Source organism: Myiozetetes cayanensis, unplaced genomic scaffold, assembly GCF_022539395.1.
Source record: "Myiozetetes cayanensis isolate MyiCay16 unplaced genomic scaffold, myiCay2020 scf12, whole genome shotgun sequence".
Taxonomy (NCBI): domain Eukaryota; kingdom Metazoa; phylum Chordata; class Aves; order Passeriformes; family Tyrannidae; genus Myiozetetes; species Myiozetetes cayanensis.
In genome coordinates, this window is record NW_026086826.1 from 18,735,905 (window position 1) to 18,754,708 (window position 18,804).

General features: G+C 35.4%; 1 protein-coding gene across 2 annotated transcripts in view; it reads left to right on the forward strand.

Annotated features, from left to right (window-relative positions):
- Nucleotides 1-16,382, forward strand: part of AGL (amylo-alpha-1, 6-glucosidase, 4-alpha-glucanotransferase) — a 34,065-nt gene extending 17,683 nt beyond the window's left edge. For both annotated transcript variants that reach the window (XM_050306401.1, XM_050306400.1), the window contains exons 18-34: nt 50-174; nt 277-389; nt 503-637; nt 1,146-1,276; nt 1,813-1,949; nt 2,945-3,078; nt 4,200-4,375; nt 6,099-6,201; nt 7,416-7,641; nt 8,084-8,195; nt 8,568-8,703; nt 9,588-9,700; nt 10,260-10,471; nt 10,988-11,085; nt 11,630-11,717; nt 11,809-11,942; nt 13,257-16,382. In XM_050306401.1, the coding sequence (XP_050162358.1) occupies nt 50-174; nt 277-389; nt 503-637; nt 1,146-1,276; nt 1,813-1,949; nt 2,945-3,078; nt 4,200-4,375; nt 6,099-6,201; nt 7,416-7,641; nt 8,084-8,195; nt 8,568-8,703; nt 9,588-9,700; nt 10,260-10,471; nt 10,988-11,085; nt 11,630-11,717; nt 11,809-11,942; nt 13,257-13,374 (2,291 nt within the window). In that variant the 3' untranslated portion in view covers nt 13,375-16,382. The remainder of the gene's footprint in view (nt 1-49; nt 175-276; nt 390-502; nt 638-1,145; nt 1,277-1,812; nt 1,950-2,944; nt 3,079-4,199; nt 4,376-6,098; nt 6,202-7,415; nt 7,642-8,083; nt 8,196-8,567; nt 8,704-9,587; nt 9,701-10,259; nt 10,472-10,987; nt 11,086-11,629; nt 11,718-11,808; nt 11,943-13,256) is intronic.
- Nucleotides 16,383-18,804: the final 2,422 nt, after the last annotated feature.

Below are 18,804 nucleotides of genomic sequence, written 5' to 3' on the forward strand. Positions count from 1 at the left end.
TTTCATTTGAAGTATCTGAAGAGCTGCAACATGATTTAACTTTTTTCAGGAAAAATTGAAGAAGTAGTACTTGAGGCTAGGACTATTGAGAGAAGTGCTAGTCCTTACAAAAAAGATCTACATTTTATAAATGGATTGCCTAATTTCACTATGGAACTCAGAGAGCATATCCAGGTAATTAGTCTCCTTCACCCACGTTCTGATGTAATATTTAGTAATCTGTTACATTAGAAAAAGACACTGAATTTCAGTTGCAAATTTGTTTTCTTTTCTAAGATAAAAGACAGTAAAATCATAAAGCAAGCTGGAACTGCCATAAAAGGGCCAAATGAATTTGTTCAAGAAATAGAATTTGAAAAATTAACGCCGGGAAGTATAATAGTATTCAGGTACGTTATTGTCATTGCCAAACGGCTGTGGTACTTAAAATAGAGAGATAGGAGACTTGAGAATAGTTATTTTAAGTGCTGTATTTCTACAAGATGTGCTTTCATATTTACAGAGTCAGCCTTGACCCAAAGGCACAGGAGGCTGTTGGTATCCTCCGCAACCATTTGATCCAGTTCAGCTCTCATTTTAAATCTGGAAGTCTTCCTGACGATCATTCAGCACCGATTTTAAAAACCCTGTTTTCTTCGTGAGTATTCTTTGAGTTCCTGAAGTAGAACTGAGAGAGATACAATGGCAGCAAAGAATATTATGTAAACTTAAAGTGAGGGGTTGTTGGGGTTTTTGGTGGTTGTTGGTACAGGTGGATTTCCATTGTCAGAGTGCAATAAACAGTGAGATATCTTCTTGTATGTATAATACAAGTAGGGTTAATACGAAAAACTTCCCAGTTCTGTGTAATCACTGCCTAAAGTAAACTTTCTAATATAGACTGCTTCTCACTGTTGGAGTGTGATTGACTGAGTTTTGTACTTAATACTGTGTTTCTAAATAAATACTGAAACCTCTGAGAAGAACATCTCTGAACATGTGAAAACTCAAGCTCTTAATTTCCAAGGTTAAATATTGTGAGAGTTGTATATATTTTAGTATTTTAATGTAGATCTAAAATTAGAATTGTCTGTGAAATTCTTTCCCCATTTTCCTACTAATGTTCTTTTGGGTTTTATTCTTTTTTTTTTCCACTGTTTTTTCAGTATTGCATCTAAACTAACATTGGCTGAGCTAAATCAGGTGCTGTATAGGTGTGAGGCAGAAGAACAAGAAGATGGTGGAGGGTGTTACAATATACCAAACTGGTCACCGCTGAAGTATGCAGGCCTCCAAGGTAATAACTTGTGCATTTCAATTAAAGTAAATTAGAGCTGCTCAATGTAGGTGATACCGTAATGAGTGGCTGTTGTATTACCACTGACATTGTTTGAATAAAAAACAGTAAGTTTTTTCTCCTCGACCATGCTACTAATCAGAGTTGTCCCCAGGAAATCATACACTGTAACCAACCCCCTCCTCTCAATACTCTGAAACTTTGCAACCCAATGCCTTGCCTTTTAAAGTAAAAAGACAAGTGTACCTCCAGTGAAAAGTTGCATTAATCAAACCCCAGGCATTACTGGATTACTGTCATTTATCAGACATATGAATTCCATCATGCTAGTTATTCCACCCTGATTTACATAACTTTCTAGGATGTATGCTGAGGAAATGTCAAATGAGTGACCTCAGTCCTTATGCAGATCAAAAGGAGTAATACAGTTAAATCTAGTTAAAGCATCTGTTGCTGTGTACCTTTCCCCCCTGAATGGTAACTGCTGTTTGTGACAGGGGTGTGTCTTTTAATACAGAGTTGGTTTGTATCTTCAGGGTTAATGTCAGTGATGGCAGACATTAGACCCAAGAATGATTTGGGTCATCCATTTTGTGATAATTTAAGATCTGGAGACTGGATGATTGATTATGTCAGTAATCGTCTGATTTCACGTGCTGGAACCTGTGCAGAAGTAAGTAACAATACTTATTTGGTGACTTTGGAGTTTTAAATGACATATTTCTTGTCTAGGAAATTTCTTCTAGGTGATTGAACCATTAATATGTGTTTCTTCTCTCCCTCAATCCTATTTAAGAATAGACAAATATAAAAGGGAAGTGAAAATTGTGTAGAGCGTAGAGGGGTTGTTAGCTCTTGCATAAGGGCTGGCAGGGTCCCTCCCTGTTTATTACTTTTCCTCAAATAAAAATGAAGTTACTTTTTGGGTTTTGTTTTCTGGTTTTTTTTAAGAAAGTACTTTCAAAAGAGTGCCTGAGTACTACTAAGGCATTCATGAATATGATACGGTTATAGTTGTGTAATATTTTTACAGATATGGTCTTCATCTGCAAGGTTTAAATCTTTAGTGACTCTCTAGTAGATTGTCGTGGTGTTATTTGACAGGTCTAGAAGGAAAGAGAAATACTTTGCAGATGTCAAACATTTTGCACTGACAGAAGGATGTGAATCTCCAGAATCCTGAGTCCTGGACCCAGACCTACAGTCGTATTCACTAGTGGCTGTACATAATATAACCTTCTGATAACTTTTCTATTCCTGATCTCAAGCTTCATCTCTTCAGTCCTATCTTTTAAAACAATGAGAAACCTCCTTCCAGTGCTGGGGTTGAAGTGATGCCTTTTGAGTTGTGCCTTTCCTTTGCTTCTCAATTTTAATAACAACTTCGTGATAGTTCTTTTTTTCCTACAAGACTAGCAAAATATAGTCACTTTTTATACTTAATATTTTGAACCATTTATATGTGATATTACAAATGCAGTGTGTCCCTACTACTTTTCTTAGAGTTGATCTCTCTTAGCTGAAATTTTGGAGCAGGAGGATAAAGCATAACTTGGGTGTAATACATGTACAAAAACTGTGACAAATACTGTAACTGTATGGATCATGAAAGCACTGGGTTTTGAGCCGGGATCTTATCAAGTTCTAATTGTATTGTGTTTTTCCTAGGTTGGTAAATGGTTGAAGGCCATGTTTGTGTACCTAAAGAGAATTCCACGTTACCTCATCCCCTGTTACTTTGATGCCATATTAGTGGGTGCATACACAACCCTTCTGGACGTGGCATGGCGCCAGATGTCTAGGTATGCTTGGCGTATCAGAGCTATAGAGCTATCTGTATATATTTGCATCTTCAAGTTTTGTCTGCTAGAGAATGTAATTTGAATATTTTCATACTCTTCCAATGTAAAAGGGTAACATTGGTAGTGAAAATCAAATCCATCTTCTAACAGTGGTGGTTTGGAAGATTGAGAGTTCAGGTTCCTATCCAGGGTTTGAATTCATAGCTGCTGTTGACATTGTACAGTAGGAGGAGGAAACCTTAAGCCAACATTTCTTTACCAGGCTTTGGAAGGGTTTTTGCTATAATTTTAGTACCACTACAATGATTGCTTAAAGTTCAGGTAGGTAAGAAAATACTAGATTATATTTCATGCTTATGCTTTGTTCAACATTTCTTCTCTGATACAGGTACATATCCTTCATTATCTGAGCACTTTGGTTACTTTATAAAATAACTGTTTAGTCTTCAGTGTCTGCTGCTTTGTTTCTTGAAAAGGGAAGGGAGGTTGATTTAATAGAGACTATTTTCTAGCTGTAAACCTGCTGAACAAGTCAGTACTGTTGTGAAAACACAGATACTAAAATAGGAGTAGAATTCAGTATGGCTGTAAAATCATGGACCATAGTATATTTTATGAAAATGCTTGAAAATTAGCTAGTCAGGAATGCAGATTGCATTATTTTAGACAATGTGTTAACAAATTTTTTGATTTGCAGTTTTTGTGTATATGTATATATATGAATATACATAAAAATACCATATTGAAAAAGACTGGCTAGTTTGACAGACTTATGTTCATACTAAAATATTTTTTCGTATTTTTGGGGTCTAGGTCTGTGTACAGGCATCAATTAAACCAAAACAATTTCCTTTTTGTAACCCTTTTTTTCAGGAATATTTGTCATAAAAATTCCCATTAAAATTAATAAATTTTAAGTCTGACATTGGGCATGCATTTTGGAGAAATGAGTGATCAACAAATTAAATTATGTAAAAATTATTTAATGCAAAATACTAGTAGTAATTCATTTTTAGATTTTATATTATGCATAATACTTAGCCTTCTGTAAATGAAAAAAGGAACATTTTTTAGACTGATACTGTTGAATGTAAAATTAATTTAATTATGTTGCATTACAGCTTTGTGCAGAATGGATCAACGTTTGTTAAACACCTTTCCTTGGGTTCAGTCCAGATGTGTGGAATAGGAAAATATTCTTGTCTGCCAAATCTGTCTCCTTCCTTACATGATGTTCCCTATAGGCTCAATGAGATTACCAATGAGAAAGAACAGTGTTGTGTTTCCTTGGCAGCTGGTAAGTGAGAGCAACCTTTAAAAAACCAAATAAAGTCTTCCAAAATAGTTGAACTGATTTTAGTAACTATGTTAAAATTTTCTGCAGTGTGTTTGGGATCCATATGTCAGCAACCATGTATGAAATATGAGTAACCATTTCACTCACTTTTGCTTTGTGTGTAAGGTACAGATTTACCCTTTTAAAAGTATGGGAGTTTTGGCTAGCAGTGCTTCTTGGGGACAACCTTTTTGTTATTGCTCATGGGAGTTGAGAGGGAGATCTTTATTTGCTGACATTGGATTTAGAGGCATTTTTAGCTGTCTTTGTTATCATATATAGAGATCCACAAGCATATTGTGTTTCTTTACAGAAGACTTGCTTGAGTTGAATATACTTATCATAATGGGGTTTAGTTTATCTTTTCTAAACGTGAATTTAAGAACTTAACTAATGGAGTAATAAGAGTGAATTTATTGTTTACAAGTTCTCGGAAAAAAACAACATTAGCAAACCAGAACTCCTGATCTGAAACGGTCTCCCAAAGGAAAGAGAATAAAAGCAGTCAGCAAATAGTGTTTATACCTCCAAATGTTCTGCCAGCATCTGGCAATCTTCCTGTGGGCACTTTTCTGTGTCCAAGTATTATCTTCTGTGGTTTAGAATGAATTTATTTTTGTTCTGAGTTGGCCCATTTGTCTTCTGAAGCCATGGAAACTTCTAAATATCCACAGATGCAGTGGCATCTCTCTCACTGGAGTGTTTTTCTTTTTTTTTTTTACCATCTGCCTTTCATGGTGTTTTATTGCTTTTAGTTTCTGGATTTTAGTAACATTCCATTTGCCTGCTTTAGTGTTACCTAGAAGCACAGAGGCACAGTGTTCCCTTAAACTGGTCATAAAGATTAATTACACTAAGGGGGTTGGTTTTAAATATTCCCTTCACATATTCAGTGGTAGCTGTGCCTGAGATTTTTGATTTGTACATGGATTACCATTCTCAAGTGCTGCTGCCATGTACTATAAAATTGCAGAGGTGTGGAGGCCATATTTGAGTATTAGCAAATACTTTATATAAGTAAGTGATAGAAGTGAAAATGTTGCTCTATCAAGCATGCACAAGAGACTACTGGTTTGAAACTTTCTGTTTGGGAGATCATAAAAGTTAATTAATGGAAGAAAAGACAAGTATGGACCTTACTGTTGTAATTATTATGCCTTGTTATTTAGAATCATTCTTAAAGCTGTATGTTATAATGTCTGCAGTAAAGGGTAATGCTATAAGCTGCTGGAAAAGAAAAACAGGATGTTTTTCATAGTAGCTGGGAACAGTCGTATCCTCTTTATGCTACTGAGATGGCACAGCTCTCATACATAAACTCTTGCCAATAAAGTGTTATGATCTTGCCATAGTTCTGATTTCTCATTAGTTTTCTTTCTGCTTCTTTTAATTAAGGGATGGCACTTGGCTAAGTTACCAAGTGATGTAGTACAAATTTAAATGTTACTGATATGAGAAATGCTGTTGTGTGATCTTGAAATTCTAGAAGATACTGTTCTAGAACAAGATGCATTTCATTCTGTAAAAACTTAGTCTAGAAGATTGTTTTCTTTAAATATCTTAATCTAGGATAAAATTATAAATGAGAATATATTTTCTACTTCTGCTTATTTTATACATTCTTGTATGCTTGACAATTTCTGCTGTATCAATGAATTAGATGAAAAATAACATTTCTTTTCAGGTTTACCTCATTTTTCTTCTGGAATTTTTCGTTCTTGGGGAAGGGACACTTTTATTGCACTAAGAGGTCTCATGTTGGTTACCGGGCGCTATCTCGAAGCAAGGTAAGACTGACTTAGCCTTAGTTCTTATTGGCTGTTTAGGGAGTTAGGAAAAAGCAATGCTCTCGAAACCTGAGATGACACAAAAGCTTTTAGAAACAGCTGATGTGCAGTGTAAAACTTTGATGGCACTAGATGTGTTTGGGAGTGGAATTAAAAATACCACTAAAATGATTCTCTCTTTTTTTCTTAGTGCTGATACAAAGCTGATGTTCTGTATAGATTAAGGTAGTTTTAACCCCTGTAACACTACTGTTTGTCCTTAAACAAAGTGATTATTTCACATTTATTTGCATCGTTATTGCTGAGAAATAATTCCAGAATTTCTTATGTAAAAATTCGAAGTAACAAGAGAATATTATTTTTATAAGAAAGGTGTGCTTGCAGGCATGATTTTTTTGTAACTGCTAGTATTTGTCTAATAATACTAGAAATCAGCTAATTATGGATTGTTACAATCTGATATCTGTAAATGTTTAACCTGACAAATAGCATACATAAGCCAGATGGATTTGATATTTTGATTAATTTTAATGGGGGTGGAGCTTGACACATGACAGAAACATAAAAATTATTTGGTTTAAATTAGCATGTATTTATGCTGTTGTACATTCTGCCAGCTATTAGCTTTCTCATGCACTGAGATCTGCAGTCTACTAGTACGTTTACATTTCTAAAGCTAGTTGGAATCCATGTTTTCTGCAAGGTGTGCGCAACGGTTCTCAAATGAAACTTCTCATAACCTCAGCTGCTGTCACCTCTCTGTATTTTAATAGGAAATTCCCATCTACTCCTGCCCTCCGTCCCCATTCCACCCTACCCATCAGAATGGATACCAGGGTAATCATAAACAATATCAATAAAAACCTTCCCTGTGACCTCAGTGGGATTTGGATTTAGGGTCTATATCCCTACCTGTAAAAAAGCAAACTATCTCTTCCATATGAATAGATGTTGTATGTTTTGTACCAACTGATTTAAATGTATTTGTGTTGAGGAATTTGTAGGGAATGAGTGACTTCTTATTGCAAATGAAATTCATGCTAAATGAAGTAATTTGTAGCTTTCAACAGCAAACTTTTGGCATCTGCCTTTAAAATCCTCTTTGTCTTCTTGACCTACCTTGCTATTAAGGTAATCCTGTATGCTTTGTATGCTTTGTCCAATAATGGCCCTGAAAGCAACTTAGTGAAGACTGTGCTTTTCTTCTGTTCTAGAAACATCATTTTAGCATTTGGTGGAACTTTAAGACATGGCCTCATTCCCAATCTGCTTGGTGGGGGCACACATGCCAGATACAACTGTCGTGATGCTGTGTGGTGGTGGCTCCAGTGTATCCAGGACTACTGTAAAATTGCTCCTAATGGATTAGACATTCTCAGGTGTCCCGTCTCTAGGATGTACCCAAGAGATGACTCTTCACCTCAGCCTGCAGGCACTGTGGTAAAGATGATTTCTAATTTAAGTATTTAATACTACTGAAATTTTTTAATGAAAGGATGTTATTTTTTTCTAGCTACAAGAATATGTGGCTATCTGTTTTTCATGGTGAGGTTTGATTATAGGACAAGAATTCTGCATTTTAGACAGTTCTTGCTGCATCTCCATCACTGATTAGACAAGTGCAGGGGGTTGGGAAAGGAGAAAAAAATTCCAACAGGTTCTAAATTTTTTTGTTGATTTTAGTCTTGGACAAATATTTACATGGAAAACTGTATACAGCATATTGCCATTGCTAGAGATGCTACTGGAAAATGGTGTTTTTCTTTTGAAAGATCATAAACTAGAGGTTTAAACATTGCTACTATTTGCACATTAGACAGAGCCTTTCTACTTGTTTTTCATCTTGCCTTTCACATGTCATCCAAACGTGCAACAAATCTAGGATCAGCCCCTCTATGAAGTAATACAGGAAGCAATGCAACGACATATGGAAGGCATAAATTTCCGAGAAAGGAATGCTGGTCCACAGATTGATCAAAACATGAGAGATGAAGGTAACATACATAGAACTCTTACTGTACAGTTCAGAAGTTGATGATCACATTTTATGTTTTGTTTCCAGTAACCACTGAGCACATTTTTTTTAATTATGTTTACTGTAACTAAAACATATTACTTTAAATACACTTAATATTTTAAAAGTGCCTAATGAATTGTTTATTATTGGCAATTGTTTACATGTTATGGTACAAGTTATATGCTATGTTTTAAAATTTCTCTTCAAGTGCACTTGGTCTCAGGAACCCTCCTCAGATCTCTTGTTTGGAGGTTTTATTGTTTATTAAGGAGATTTGGGTTGGCAAGGGCAGTTGGCTTTTTGTTTTGTCTAAAAAACAAACTTCACACCTGATACTCTTGCTTGGCAGGTTTCAATGTAACTGCAGGAATTGACCACGAAACTGGCTTTGTCTTTGGAGGGAACCGCTTCAATTGTGGCACTTGGATGGATAAAATGGGAGAGAGTGAAAAAGCTCGCAACAAAGGAATTCCAGCTACTCCAAGGTATGAACTGCAGGCTTTGGGGACTGGATTTTTTAATTACGTTTTCAATTGACATTCTTCTGCAAAACTATTACTGTGCCTTCTATTAATACGTCCAAGAGGTGGTATCTCAAATGTTATAAATGTTTCTGCCTACTAAAATGTCAGTGGAATGTTTTTTCTTTGTGCTGATTTGAAGTAAAAAGGTCTGTTCTTGGCAGGTGAAACCCTCAGATTCTGTCAGTCTTAGCTCCGTGCTGAGAGTTGGATTTTGAATTCACGTAGTAAAATGTAATTTAGGAAAAACTGTATACTTGTAATACTAGCAGTACTTTGTTATTTAGACTTACTATAGGAGATACACGTTGTTAATTGTGTTATTTGACTACTTCTTCAATACTTTTGAATACTTATTCAAAAATATCTTCAACATTACATTTTTAGAGTTGAGATTTAAGCACTTTAAAAATAAACTGTATTATGTGCTAGCAAACTGCTGCAGGCATCCTTGCTTGAATTTAATACAGTTACAGAAGTGCATGTGCAGATGAGAAGCTGCATTGAAGTATTGAATGCAGTTTTAGCATTAGAGGACAAAGTTTTTTGGGGTTGATTCTTTTTTCATGTTTTTAATCACTCGTATAAAATTATCTTCAATCTGTGCTAATTAGCTGTGTATGATAATATGACTTTAAGTAAGACTGTTGTACAGAAAAAGTATCTGCTGGCCAGTTTACAATCAAGTTTGTTCCCTGACTGAGAAATAGGGGAACAGTAGGAAAATAAGGAAAAAGAAAGTGTCTAAATAAGATACTTTAAAAAATCTAAATTTTATTCAGCTACTCATTGAACTTCAATAGCCTTCTTAAAGTAATTATTGGGCTTTTTTATCACTACTATTTTAGAGATGGCTCTGCTGTGGAAATGGTTGGACTGTGCAAGTCGACTGTCCGCTGGTTGCTGGATTTATCTGGGAAAAACATATTTCCATTCCGTGGAGTCACTGTAAAAAGACATGGTAAGAACAGGCACATCTCATAATTGTGTTACTGGGGTATAAAAATAACTAAAACAATCAAACTGTGACCATATAACCTTAGGGATTATTATCAAACTACCCAGGAAGGTTTAGGAGCAAAAGGGGAAAAACTTTATCCTTCATTACATGAATGCAAAGTGAAATGATGCAGGACATATGTCTTTATATTCTCTTTGTTTTTCCCCCCCAGTATTCAGAATACAGAAAAACCCTTCCTGGGAATATTTACATGAATATCACTGCAAGTCCCCTACGTTCTAGAGAGAATACTCTTCTAATTACAAAATTACTTTAAGCATACCCAGCCCAAGTGAATACGTGCCCTGTAAAGACTGTTGTGTTAGTCTCCCTAGAAGTTTCAGTGAGCTGTTCTATGAGCTGTAGAATTGGCCTAAATGTGAGGAATCAACTATCACCTGCTGGAGAAAGGTGATCCCAGGTCTACTCCTGTTAAGTGTCAGGAATTTGGGAAGCATACTTCTGGTGTTGCTGCCGTGGCTGTTTTCAGAAAATGAAACCTGTATGTAACATCTTGCAGGAAAGGAAGAGATTATCACATACGATGAGTGGAACAGGAAAATTCAAGGGCACTTTGAAAGGCTGTTCTTTGTCTCTGAGGATCCAGCAGATCCCAATGAAAAACATCCAGATCTCGTTCACAAACGTGGAATTTATAAGGATAGCTATGGAGCTTCCAGTCCATGGTGTGATTACCAACTCAGGCCAAATTTTACAGTAGCAATGGTTGTGGTAAGTGACGGGGAATGGGAGGAGGACTTTGCATTTGAAATTGTCTTTACTATTGAACGTTCTAAGGTCCATCTGCATGGCACTGTATCAGGAATATACATTGCTAAGAATAAATTTTTGAAAGCTTTTTTTTTCCCCATGCTTTTAATATTGATTCATCTTTGGACTATCCCCTAAAAATACAGCATGACAGGACTTGCCAATTTGCAGTGTTCACTGTATTCAGAATGTTGTTTTAGATTAGGTCTGGGAGGCTGCTTTTCTCATCAAATTGGTTAAAAAGCGTAGGCTGCTGTTGGATTTTTAAAGAGCTTCAGAAATAATAGTTGACAAGTGTGTTTAAAATAAAATTGAAAAAAGCACTGGATAGCTTCTGTCTTCATGCTTACTGAATCAACTTGAACCTGCAAGTCAGAGTAATATAAAATTCGGGCTTTTTGTTGTCATCTCCATTTGCATACACAGTCTTATGTTTATGCACAGAGATTATTTGTGAAATCTTTATTATTTTATTAGGCCCCAGAGTTGTTCACACCTGAGAAAGCTTGGAAGGCTCTGCAGATAGCAGAGGAAAAACTACTTGGTCCATTAGGCATGAAAACCTTAGACCCAGAGTAAGTACACTAGAGATAAGAGTAAGTGTTAAATACAAAACAGGACAGTAGGAATCACTTCTTGTGGGAAAGGGAGTGGGGGGAGATGGTGTGTAAAATCCTCATACCTGTGAAATAAGGCCTCAGGAAGTACTTTGAGAACAATTGTTTTTCTGTTCTAGAAGTCCATGCAATTGATTTGTTTGTTTGTTTTGGATGCCACACAGTAAGCAAATCAAATTTGGTATCATAAAAGATGTTGAATTTGTATCTTGGGACATATTTATATAAGATACAGTGCACAACACTACAGTTTGAGTAAAAACATAAGGGCAAAATTAGGAATTGAAGTCCTTCCAAGACATTAACTGTTTGCCTGCTAGTTTAAACAGTATTTGGAATTCCATTGTTAATTAAAATACAGAACCTGATGGAAACCTCCTTAATTTAGACATCATTAAATGTAAATGCCATGACAAATTTTTTGGTTAATTTCTGTTTTCCTTTTCTGTGTATCATTTTTGATAAGGCTTCCTTTGCATAATGTATGTTTTCTTTCTTGCAGTGATATGGTGTACTGTGGAGTGTATGATAATGCTCTTGACAATGACAACTACAATCTAGCCAGAGGTTTTAATTATCACCAAGGACCTGTAAGAGCCAGTTCCTTCAATTTTAGAAAAAGTGTTGTCTGCTTTTCAAATGGACTCCTTTAATAATAATCTCTTTTCCTGCCTTGTTTAGGAATGGGTGTGGCCAATTGGATATTTTCTTCGTGCCAAATTGTACTTCTCTAGATTGATTGGTCCAGAGATACATGCAAAAACTGTAGTTATGATTAAGAATGTTCTTTCTCGCCACTATGTTCATCTTGAAAGGTAAGATATCTATTTGTTCTAGCTAGTGTATCTACCTATCCAATTTCATGTAAAAGTCAAAATCTTCAATATAAACAGATATTGCAGATCACAAGTCAGGTTTCAAATACAGGTGAGATCTAGTGCCTTTTATAGATTGAAAAATTATGAATACCCATGTAAAGACTGGATGAAATAAATCTTATGTAAAAATTAGGATCTAATTTCAGAGAAAAATGTTGGTGAGGTTTTTTGGTTTTAAATCAAAATATTTCAGAACAACCTTTAAAACATATTAGTTAAAGGGGTAGTAGTGACAGACTAAAATTGCAGCAGATAAGACGATGCAAAATATTGTTAGGATTTCTTGTGTTATAAGTGGGGAAACTAAGATTCTGAAACTGTCATACTAATAACCTTGCTATTTTAAGAAGACAGAGGAACTTGCTTTTTGAGTTCTCCCTCAGACCAAACCACAAAACCCAAACACTGTTTTTCCTCTTCTGCTATTATATTTTTAGTTCTTAAGGGTTTCAGAAAAATTAAAACAAACAAAACATCTTGCCCTTGATACCTCTTCCATATAATCTGTTATACATGCACATCAAACGTGCATTTATTTGTACCCAAAAGAGTAATTCAGTAGGACTGGTCATGACAGAAGGGTTTGTCATGAGGAAGAAAAGGGATTTGTTAAACAACATTTTGCCTTATTTTTTGTCATTTCCAAGTCTCTTATTTGGTAATATCACATACAACTTGCAGTTTGGTAACACTCTTTGGGTTTTCTGTCTTACTAAAGTAGTGTACTTTCACTCTGTTATGGTATTTCATAGTGTATAGAATAATAAATGTAGCAACAGGCTCAACTTATGAGTTTTTCTGTAAGAATGCTAGTTTGTGGGGTTCTTTACTCCTAGGAAGGCAGAAAAGGCCTGTGTAGTCACAATACCTTCCAGATGTTATCTTTTAGTACCATAATTAATTTCAAGTGTAGTTTGAATACCATTCAGTTATGTCACGGGTCATTCATATTCTCCCAAATGCAAAACTACCTGAAATGAGAAACAGGAGCAACACACCAGTAGTGTAAGTTCAGTTGTTATTAGTAACAGTCTGATTTGAAGAAGACACCTCCACTACAATTCCCAGCTGCAGGGGAAAAAAATATTTAGCTTTTAATTATTAAAGGGTGTACTGTGCCTGTAGGAGAGCAGACCTTTCATCGTGCTTTTCAGTTTCCTACTGAGTTAATCTTCTAAAAGGTTTTAAAATGTTCTTTTAATTTCAATCTATAATCTAACAACAATACTCACTTGTTTTTTCTTTTATTAGATCATCCTGGAAGGGGCTTCCAGAACTAACTAATGAAAATGGACAGTATTGTCCTTTTAGCTGTGAAACTCAGGCCTGGTCGATTGGTGTTATCCTTGAAGTCCTTTATGACTTGTAAAAGGTTATTTTGATTGATTTGATGAAACTTCTGTGGTCTTATTATTGGGCATAAATGAACACTTGGCTTACACTGCAAGGGAAATCAACTGTTCTGCACAATCACTTAAGCTGTGTCCTGACTTTCAAAGATGCTGAATGCCAGCAGCTCCTGTGTCCTATAACTGTGTGGGGCTTGGGTTTTTTGCAAATCAGGCCATGACAATAAAGTAAAACCGCAGTGCACACTTGATGCAGAAACTTCTAGTAAGGAGCAATTTTAAGAATATGCACAAACTAATTTTAAGTAGCTTTGGTTTTTTAGCCTTTTCAAATCAAAATCTTAATGTAACAAAATAGCTCTTTCCTGAGCTAAAAATAAGTAGCACAGCTCTTATGTTTTTTTTTCTTTGTCTCTTAAAGAGTAAATGGATGTTTTGCAAATGCATGCTTAAAGGGGAGTAGAATAATCTCTAACTTTCTGAGTTTGGTATGCTTTGTGCTCTGGCACCATACATTACTGAAGGCATAATATGTTGTCTCCCCATTGAACTGTATTATGGGGATTTTTTTTGTGTGTGTTCAGTTGAACACTTCACAAAGAAACCACATAAATAAAGTGTATGAATATGAATACTGTAATAAACCAACCTTTGAAGTTATATATAAAATTTTGAGGACTTTACTTTGGGAGTTAATTCGAGCAATAATAAGATAATGTTCTATGTTAGTCCATCATTATTTATTTAAATACTGTGGGCCATGTAGCAAACTTGTTTCTTCATTTAAAACTGTTTTTCACCATGAGTAATTCATAAGAAGTGTGCCTACAATGCACAGCCTATATGTTAGGGAAGTCAAAGATAAGTCAATGTGTTTGACTGCTCAGTTAAATGAATTTGTTGAAGATATGGTCACCTCAGCCCTTCATTCTTGAGAAAGTGCTAGCTCTGTTGAAGCAGGTGGGAACACTTAATATCAATGAAAAGAGATACTGGCCTACCATCAGAAAGGAAAATATGAGGTTTCTGGGCCTTTTGAAATTACCCCAGTAACAATAAGCATGCTACCTCTATGTGGGGTCCTTTGGGAACAAATCCAGTGACCATGATGCAAAACACATTTGTTCATATTTGGATGCCTACATGCCCTTATTAAATTCAGTTCAGTATTCCCAAGCTGAAGGGTGGTGAACAGAAGTTGCAGTTGGTAATTCTCAACTCTATTCATACAACTTTTTCCGTCTTAGCACAATGAACAGGCAGAGAGTGAGGTTGACAACACTCCCCACATCACAGACAGGAAAGCAAAAGCACTGTTGCGTTTCTTAATGTTAAACAACACATGCTGAAAAAAAATAAATACAGGATGTAATTATAATGCGCTAAACATGTAGATGGAGATTTTATCATGTCTGTATTTTAATGTTTCTGTATCATGTCTAAAGTACAGTGCCCACTTGTGCAGGGAGATGTATTACACATAGATACATGTGAGGGCAAGTTAACAGCCTGAGGAGAGATGAATTGTAAGAAGTGGTTGTATTCACACTATTTATTTGAAAGGTTAGTAAGCGTTTGAACTCCCTTGCTGAAGTGTTCAGTCCTTACAAGTTATGAATAGGAAAGGTCTATATTATACCTGCACTTCTGAGCTGCTGCCGTATATGGGTTAGGAAATTTTTATTTTCTCAACACAATGCATAAGAAATGTCACTTGATCAAAAATGTTACTGAAATGTCAACTACAGATTATTTTTTTAATGTGCAAGAGGCATATAAAGTATTTTTCATACTGTACTGAACTTTCCAAAATGCTTGATAATGATATTAAGGTTTGTGTCCTACTGTATCACTGCCTTTTTACTGTTCTCCTAGATATTTATTTCCTGTTTATTGTTTCAGGGTATGTTTTATAGCTCCTTTGACTTAGAAAGCAGGAACAAGATGGCAGAAAAAACTGTTCTTACTTCATGAAAACATTTTAAAATTGTAAGTGCATCTTTGACTGTTGAAAAAGTTTTCCACCAGGTATCAAAATTAAATACATTGGCAATAACAGTCTTTAAGTGTTAGAAAAAAAAACATGAGAAATTTTTCATCAAAACCTTCCTTTGTTATGTACAGATTACTTTCCGCTGTTTTTCAAACCGCACTGCTGATAGAGACTGCATATTTGTCACTGCTAGGGATTTTTTTCTAATTTAGTAGTAAAATTTTAAAGATAAATCACTGCTGTGTACACAAAAATACATATGTTACGGAACTTCTAAACGTGCCCATTTATAATGTTGCTTCTGCACTGATTAGTTGAGCATAGTTTTAGTGACAAATATTTTAAATAGGGAAAAAATATGTATTGGTTGACTTTGCTGTTAAGTAGCAACAAAAGTAAGATTTAAGGTCATTAACTTTAGAGGGGGGTGGTTTATTGGTTTGGGTTTTCTCTTTTTTTTTTTTTTCCCTCAAAAAGCTACTCAACACTTTGTCAAGCCAGACAGTTTAAAAATGAAGAGGGAAGAAAACAATGGTAAAAATCTAACACAAAACATGAGCTGATATGCATCTATATTAAGTTATTATCCCCTAAAAATAGCTGACTTATGTTGACTGATCCTGAGATGTATTTTCATTTATTAGTATCATTTATATTTTGCACTCAACAACTTCTATTAATGCAAAAATATAATTGGTAAAATATCTTTTAGAAGTAAACTGAAGAACTTGGTAAGAACTGTGCATCCATTGTGTTCCAGTTGGTGCTTCTTGATGTGTATCGTCATGTGGATTTTTTCCCTCCTAATTGAAGTAATTTTAACTGTTACCAATGTTCACACAGTTTATAGCTCTTGATTTATTCAAGGATGATTAACTTGAGAATTCAAGTAAACTAATGTATCATTCTCACACTGCATGTTGTAATGTAAAATGGAAACATGTTTTACATGTATGTCTATCACAGCAACAACTGATTTTAGAAAATGTCATTATTCATTTCTGAAATGCACAAAATAAAATTCTTTAATTCAGAGTTAACCTTTTCATGTGGTTGTTTGGAAAAATAATCAAAACTTTAGAGCTGGATGTTGCTTGTTCACTTGTAGCAATTTTTGTATTTTACATGGGAGAGATCATTAACTCCTCAGGTCAAATATTAATAAGAAGTGCTAACAACACTAGTCAACTTATTAAAAAACTGCATAAACGTGAGTCCTATCCACAGATTTTTGGGTTGGTGTCAATGTCAGCTGTCTCAGCTGGGTTTTAAGAGAGTTTGGGCTAGAAAGAGGTCTGTGTGTATCTCCTCCTATCAGTGATTATATAATTTTAAGTAATTGTATTGCAAATTGTCCAAGAGGACAGTCCTGATATAACTGATTTACAGCTGGCCAAGTGATACACAGTGATTAACTTTCAGTGCAAAATTCCTATCACGATAGAGAAAGCATTTTCATTTTTCCACTCAGCTTCGTAAAAACAGAATCTCACGTCACAGGTGAGTTGGGTATTGAATGTGTTTTGCAACTTCCCCATTTCAGTGCATTCTTTATAAAAATAGGATTTTTCTAATCCTCTATTCAAGCATTTTCTTTAAGAAAGTAGTTTATTATTCTATGGCATACTGCTTTTAATAGATATGCTATTGAAAAGTGATTATGGAAATGCAGAAATGATCAGTTGCTGAGCTGCCCGGGGGAGCTGCTAAGGTCAGAGCTGTGAAGTTGAGTACCACTGAGTTTTTGACAAACAGTAAACTTGTTCACCTCAATTCATGTAAACTTATGTGGTCTGTGAGATCGGGGAGCACTTTTCTTCCCTCTGTCCATCTGTGTGACAGTGGTATCTCAGTACAACTTCAGACAGAGACACTATTTTATGTATAGTGCCTTTTTTCAGTGAGTATGAAAGTTGGCCATGAAAGAAGAGAGTTATGCTGCAGCCTGACAAGAGTCCTAAGCAGGAGACTTCGGCTCTAGGTACTGATGGAGGTAAATTTCTCAGATTAAATTTTATAACAAGGATGGAGTTCTGTGTTTCTAAGTCTGACTTTGTCAAATAAACTAGAGCTTAATTTTGTGTAGTGATGAGAAACATAAGATACTGTCTTCTGATCAGTTCTAAAGGAGGAAAGGTATTTGTAGTAACACAAATCACAGACTTGTAAGTACAATTATTTAATTAATATTAATTCATTAATAAGTAAGATGAGTTAGAGTGGGGTTAAGTGATAACAGCTGAAGTCTCATTTTTTAAAGGTGATTTTTAGAGTCACGATGACATAAAAAAATTTAGAGAATCTAAAAGAAAGATTTATTTCTTGCAAGTGACCTCTCAAGGGAAAGGTGTCTTCAAAATGAACAATTTTTGTGGATATGTTCAAAAGCTGTTTTTTAAATGTCTTTATAATTGTTTTTATGGCCATTGTCTGTAAGGGTCCTATATACAGCCTAGACCTGGAGAGTGTTCCTGTTTTAATAGTGTGCAATGAAATGGGTTCCAAAAGCAGGAATAAGGCTCACAACTGCTTGTGTAACACCATGAAGAGCAGCAAACTAATGAAGTAATATTGACTTAGCCAGGGCAGTTGTTGGAGTGCTATAGTAGGGTAAGTATTGTCCAGATGCGTGTGGTATTATTCCTAAGGAGGGTTGGGGATAGGATTTTGAAATGAATATATAAATTTTGTGGATGTGAATGATTAGTTTAAGTATCAGGGATGACATGTTAGAAGGCATCTTACTTCAGTGTGTGATAATCCAGAGACGAGCACGGTGGGCTGGCTGCAGGTAAACATCTCGGTGGAAAGCTGGGGATGATAGGTCGGGTAAGAATAGTGCAACTTTTTATCCTAGCTGAAAAATGAACATTTCCAGGTTCGTAGCAGAGGGTGGCGCCAGTTCCCCTCCTTCGGCCGTGCTGGGTCACGCTCAGGCTGGGCTGGATGATTCAGTTCCCCCGTGCTCCCCTCAGAGGTCTCCATTTCTGTACTGCCGCACTTGCTTTGCTCTCCTTTTAATGGCCCAAAATAATCATAATTTTAAAAAAATGTTTCAGTAATATATTCTATATTCCCATGTAGGGGAATTGGAAAGGAATACATCTTTGATGGTTTGATGTTTTAATGACAGTGTGATGTTTTAAAGGGATAACTGGAAATAATGAGTAGATTTCAGTATTAAAAGGTTCAGTAGTCTTTTTCTCTGCTTTATTGCAAAGTTCAAGAGTTTATTTATAGGAAATGCTAGGATGTGAAACTAGTGTATGTTAGGCATTTATTTGTTATTTACATCATAGTTCGTCTAATGATTCTATAATTGCTCACTTTTTTTTTCTGTTTCCTTATATGTTTTGTTTATGTACAAAAAAAGTTAATCTTAACACTGAAAAAAATTGTGCCTGGGCAATCTTTCATAATAGCAGTGGGTATTTTAACCTAAGTATGTTATTACGTG